Source organism: Phaenicophaeus curvirostris, chromosome 4, assembly GCF_032191515.1.
Source record: "Phaenicophaeus curvirostris isolate KB17595 chromosome 4, BPBGC_Pcur_1.0, whole genome shotgun sequence".
Lineage (NCBI taxonomy): Eukaryota > Metazoa > Chordata > Aves > Cuculiformes > Cuculidae > Phaenicophaeus > Phaenicophaeus curvirostris.
The window spans coordinates 34,503,152-34,509,550 of record NC_091395.1 but is presented as its reverse complement, the minus strand read 5'-3'; the positions used below and the strand labels follow the sequence as shown (position 1 = coordinate 34,509,550).

Below are 6,399 nucleotides of genomic sequence, written 5' to 3'. Positions count from 1 at the left end.
CAGTTGTTATTTGGTCTGCTATCAGGATATGCCAGCTGATAATTACCTGGCAACATATTTATTATCTGTGGCAAGTACCATCAGCATGGCAAGGACCCAAAAAAGGCTAGGGACTGACAAGGAACAAATGAAGATCAGGGTCTGGTTTTGCCAAAGACACAAAGACGGGGCCTTCCCAGCTGTTGAAACCCCCATTTCCCATCCTCAATACTGCTGGGTAGGGAGGAGGTAGAGAACTGTTGCCAGGTACGCAATCCTGGAAAATGTGGGTCCCCAGCCTGTCAGAATGACCACAGATCTCATTTCAACTATGGTGTAAACAGGGTCCTGCCAGAGACCCCCTTTGAATGGTTGGTTCATGGAGCAGTAGGCTATGACCAGAGAACTCTCCCCATGGGAATGGGCTGCCTCCCAAAGTAACTTCCTGTGATTGAGTCCCCTCATCCTCTTTACAGTGAGTGATTTTTTTTCCTTCTTGATATATCCTTGAGTGAGCCCTTTTCCCTCTGGGTGAGCAATTCTGTTTTCTAGGTACCCTTGAGAGAGAGAGATTTTTCCTTTTGAAGAAATTTTAATTTGTGAGTGATTGTGCACAGCTTGGAAAGACTTAGGGAAACTTAGGAATTGTGAAGTAATATTCCCAAACAACATCTGAACTTGTGGTTCACTTTGCTTAAAGGAACACTAAGTAATTTTGGTTGGAATGAATCTTCATTTTTGATTACTGGGTGTTTCCACAACACCATCAATACACTGAATTCTTCCAAAATATTTATTTATATTCAACAACACCAAAAAATGACTAAATGTCCCTAAAGCATGTGAAACAGGTTAATACCTCTTCACGAAGTCAAACATCCATTACGCTGGTTAGGTATCTGTTGGTACTGAGCATTAATGTGAAGTATTTGGCAAGTATATTAATTCCATACATATATTATGTATCTTTTTATCTATCACTACAGTAATACAGACGGACACACGTGTGCACAGATATGTTTGGCTCTGTTAAAATAATCATATCTTACAAAGAAAGTTAAATCAAAGAATAAGTCACAAGCAGTTAAAAGTATATCCATTACCAGTCTAACTTTATTGAGAATTGAGTTGGCTCCCTTTTAGATTTATTAAAATTTATTTTTTATTTAATATTTTCATTATTTATTCCCAGACTTCACCTGAGAGGATCTTGGTTTTATAAGCACTTTACCTTAGTCCTTCCTCACATGGTATATACTTATTTTTTAAAAACTGGAAGTGTGACAATAATATTAGCTCAATATTTTATATTTCCATCATTAATCTTTGGAACAACCTTTAAATTTAATTTATTTTGTGATAACGCAATGAGACTATATCATCTATGACAACATATATTTGTTGAAATCTATATCACAGAAATGAAATTAGCTAATCACCACATTTTGCAAATGCCTGAGGTATTTTGTTATGTCCATGCAGGCATGAGGTCCTTGCTAGAGTTATTTGACAGGCAAGTATGCAATATATTTTACATCATGTCCAGATAACAGCAATGTCTAGCTCTTTGCCAACCTTATTGTTCTTGTTCCAAGTTCTGTATTTGAAGTGGAATTGATTTGCTGAAGATAAATTTATGTATGCTATTAAAGCATGTTAAACATTTGTCAAGACAGGTACAGGGATAGATTGCATATTAAGGCAGAGAATGTATGTGTGGTGTCAGGCCTGCCACTGTTAATGTGTGCATATACGTTTTTGTGTATACATATTTCAGAAATTAGAATGTTTCTATTAAGTAGTTATTTTCATATATGTTATCATTTATCAAAATTTGATAAACAGATGTTTTCAGAGTTTCTCACACTTCTACCTGGATTTATTCTATCTCCATTTGAAACTCTCAAATTCTGTATCCATTTCTCTTTCCTCTCTTGCATCAAAAATCCCAAAGTGAGTATTAACTTAGACTGGGCAACAGCACGTTTCCCAAAAAGTCTCTAAGAAAATAACTTCGCAGGCTTGAGCTGCTGAAGAATATCAGACGTACTATTCATTGCATAATATTTATTTATTAAAAAAAATACATTACATACAATTTTCTTATTAATTTTGTTCTCATTTCTTGCAACTGGAAATGCAGTAGATGGAGATGAGGGTTTCCGAATTGGGCCAAAAATGTGGTGGTGGTGGTGCTGCTGCTGTCCTTGAAGAGCGTTAGGAGGCAGAAGAGGAGAAGACCAGGATGTGCAGGGGCTAATTCACATCCTTAAATAAGTAAATGCTTAGAGTTATTTCCTCTAATAAAAAATATCTAAGTAGCTTTATACTTACTGTTTTTGAAAACTTTAATGTAGTACTTCTCTGTGGAAGCAGAAATTTTTCATTTTCACTCTTTTAAAGCACATTGACTTTGCCATTTTAACAGGTTTGCAAACCCAGGCAGATTTAATAGGCTGTGCAGAAGATGATCTTATATTTGCAGGACAAAAGCAAAGAATCTTTTTGACAGAACTGTGCTAATGCAAGTTCCAGCTCAGCCTGGGAGCTGTGAAAGAAATGAATGCAATGAAGTTCCCTATTCAATTTAACAGTTGGTTTTGGGGTGGGTGGTTGGCGAGTGTTGTCTTTGTTGTTTAAATGCATGATTGCCAGAAAAAACAGCTGGTTTTTGTGACTGGAAATTGACCTCTTCTCCAGGCATGTGGTCAGATTTGTTGCAAGCATGTGTGTACCTTTATTTTATGTCAACTTGGACTGTAAAAACCTTGAGAGCTTGTGGTTCTACTTTCAGTCAGAAAATTTGGTTTTTTTGTCTAATTCTGAAGTCTACGACCCTGAGGTGGACAGAATTTTATTAAAACTTCGAAGTCTCTTTATCTCTAACAATGTTTCTAAAAATATTAAATAAAATGCTGCATCATGGCAGTTAATAGTTATGCCACATACTTGAACTCTTAGATTACCAACATCTAATTTCTCTTTGCTTTTCCAGTGGTAACTGGTATTTATGGTCCGAAGTAGGCATAGTGGTTATCTGTCTTTGTCAGTAGCTCATCATAAGTGAGGCGAGTCCCATTGTTTGTTGCAGTTTTCACTCAAGTGAAAAATATTCCATCCTATTGTTGATCTCCTACCCTGCTTTTCCCAGTAATCTCCTTTGCCCCATTCATCATAGACAAAGGGTGGCTTGTTTGTGCTTTGAGTGCAAAAAATACCCAAATGGCCTCTTTTTTTGGCATTCAGAATTCAGTAGTCTTCCTGCTGGGTACAATAAAGTAATGCTCTCTTAAAAAAGTGCTGTATAATCTTCATCACCTCAAGAATGCAGAAATATTTTCTTAGACTGGTTTGGAGTATTTAGAGTGCATCAAGATACAGTTGTACTTGTAGTGACCTGTGGAAGCGTGATAGAGAGGGATAAGGGAAAAGAATTAGGGATATTAATGTGAAAATAGAGTAGGTCCAGGTGAAAGTGTAGAAGACTTGATTATGTATTTGCTAAATGTATTGAACTGACAGCCCGTAACAGAGGCATCACAGCACATTTGCAACACTTCAGTCTTGATTCCAACATTAGTTTTGCTGCAATTATAGTTCATGCTATAAACTTTTGTACCTTGTGTTGTGGTATTTTGCTTTTTTGACTTTCACAGGTGATTCCTTCAACATTATCAATCTCAATATAACGAAATTCAGGTAAATAGAAAATTAGACACGTTCTTATCCTTTCACTGAATCTACCTGATACAACACTGATTGTAAATGAATAATGCTTACTTATCAGCCCTGAGTGAAAAATAAATACATTGCAGATTTACAGGATATAGTGGGGAAGAATTGTGTTTTAACCTGTAAAGGGTGATGGAGAGCTTTTACACAGGTGCTTCCTTCATAATCACTGCAGAGCTGGTCCCAGTCTGGCCATGAATTCTGCTCAGTGACAGCTTCTCTGCGGGTGAGAAATATTGTGCAGATGGTACTGGAGGCCTTATTGGAGCTGCTGAGTATTTAAAGATTAAAATGCAGGGGAAAGAATGGGGATTTTATAAAGCTGATTCTGGAAAATGAGAACATTCAACAAGTTGGTCACTGAGATTTTTTCTCCATCAGTTACAGGTATCAGCTGAGTTGTGCTTCAGACTGCAAGTTTGATGCAGAACCTATCACATCCTATTTACGTTCTAATGTAGGAAGAGGAGTTCAAGCTAAATTGGTACTGTCTTATTACAAAAATGTTTGTGTGTCTAACAGGTGAAAGCAAAATATCAAAAGAAATGGAAATTTCCTTTTGAAATGGCATTTGATCCAGCAAAGGCAATCCAGTCACTGCAGAATGGATACTTTCCACAAGATGGTGATGTAGGTGCATTTTTTAACATTTCTGAAATCAATAGTTCTGCAAAAAGCAGCATTGTGATAACCTAGCCAGATATAACTGTAAAATAATTAATGAGTAAGTTTTATTATTGTAGTTAGTAAAATCCTGAGTGACACAAAACTTCATTAACTTCCATTACCTCTGGGTTTTAGTATAATTTTTTAAAAACATATCTAACTACTTTCTTGCCCTTTGTTTTGTGGCTAGAAACCATAAGCACTCTGAACATCAAGGTGTCTGTTTAGACAACGTATGGGGAGGTCACACCAAAGACGATGAGAAATCTTTGCATCTTTTAGCCTGAAGGTAAAATCAAGGCCAAGGTTTGTCATTAAAACATACGGAATAGAAATTTCTATGATGAAAATATATTTTGAGTTGATGTTAAGAAACAAAATTCCTACCACCTTTAATACTATAGGCTTTTCTATTTTTCAAGATGAGGCTGACAGGTTTTTTTTGGGGGGTGGATTTCCCCCCTTCCAAGTTAATTGATGGTTTTAATCAATGAATCTGCTCAGTTTAATAAGGTACCTTTCATAAGTGTTTATATTGGTATGAATTTTGCTGCAGTATATTTCATACAGCAAGTCTCTCTGGCCCATCAGGGAGTATAATTTCATGTGCACCCACAAATCCATTTCCCAATTTAAAACTCCTTACTCTTAGAGATATAGTACAAATCTCATAAGGAAATACTAGAAAAGCTTGCTATTTCATTCTAACACTGTTTCTTGGAAATTACCAAAATCACAGAACAGTACTTTGACAAAACCACAGCTTTTTGTACATGTTGTTTTAGAGAGTCTCCAGCAGATGTCCTTTGAGAACTTTGTATTTTATATAGGAGCGACTGCTGCATCGGCAAAAGACTTGAAAATGTAGCCGGGAGGATTTCTAGAGGTGTCTGTCAGCACTGCTTCACAGAAAAAGCCAGACAGAATATCTATTAAATTCTTTAGTCCAGGAATTTCCAAAAAGAGCTTTCACAATGCACATAGGTACTGTTTCGAACAGAGCTGAGTTTATTTTTCAGACCTATACGTCTTTTTTGATATTATAAGATGATAAAGTATGTTCTGCCAGACTGCTTTTTTTTAGGACTGTCCAGCAAGAAAAATTAGGAATAGCCTCTGTTTTCTTTTTGAAAGAGTAATCTGCCTACATAGTTTTTATGTAATACCGTGTTCTCCTTTCACACTAAATCTTCAGACTTTCCGAAAACTGTATAAACAGTGGAGAATTTATTATTTGTATCTTTGAATGTGGAAGAGGTTTATCTGTCTGTAATTCAAAATGGACTTCAAATGTGACTCTGCAAGGTTTTGAAACAAAAAGGCTATCTGAAATTACTAGGAAAAGAAAAAGCATTCAGGAACCATACTGAGGAAGTAGGCAAATTCAAATACCAGACAATTACATAAGACTATTCTTAATTTGTTTAAAGCAAAAAGAAGAGCATTGGCTGTATCAACACAGAAATGCAGGATTATGCTTCCAAATAATAGAAACTGTGATTTACAAATATTCGATGCATGTTTGGGTCTTTTAGTACATTTGTGGAATTAACTTGGTTCTACCTACGCTAATGGTATCATTGTAAGAGTAATACTGAAAGCACTTCACAAGGAGGAAGGTGGAAAGGCAGAAGGGCTGGAGGTTAAATACTTGTCAAGCAATGTATGTGACTGTAGAGTATTTTGGAAGTGGAAATAGAAATGCTCTTCTATATACGTCAGGGATTGATAAATGGCAGGAAAGGTTTCCAAAGATAAACTGGATTTAGTGATTTTTCTCTTTCTCCCAAAAAGGAGAAAAAAGGCCATTACCTTGCAGCAATGAGATCTTCTGACATATAAGAATTTTTACATACCATGTACAGTAATGCCTCAGTCTAAACAGTATAAATAGATTAATCAGTATGATAAAAATTGTCCACTGATATGTGCTCCATTGGGATTTTGCTCACAGTGCTTGGGTTTTCATTTAAGGTAAGTGATCATATTTGTAATACGTGAGTTATTTAATCTTATTGACTT

At 36.0% G+C, this 6,399-nt stretch overlaps 1 protein-coding gene across 1 annotated transcript in view; it reads right to left on the bottom strand.

Moving 5' to 3' along the window:
- Nucleotides 1-3,361: 3,361 nt before the first annotated feature.
- The window catches only part of HPGD (15-hydroxyprostaglandin dehydrogenase), a 56,503-nt gene continuing 53,465 nt past the window's right edge, over nt 3,362-6,399 (bottom strand). The window contains exon 5 of the mRNA XM_069855760.1: nt 3,362-3,982. Coding sequence (XP_069711861.1) covers nt 3,855-3,982 — 128 coding nt within the window. The 3' untranslated portion in view covers nt 3,362-3,854. The remainder of the gene's footprint in view (nt 3,983-6,399) is intronic.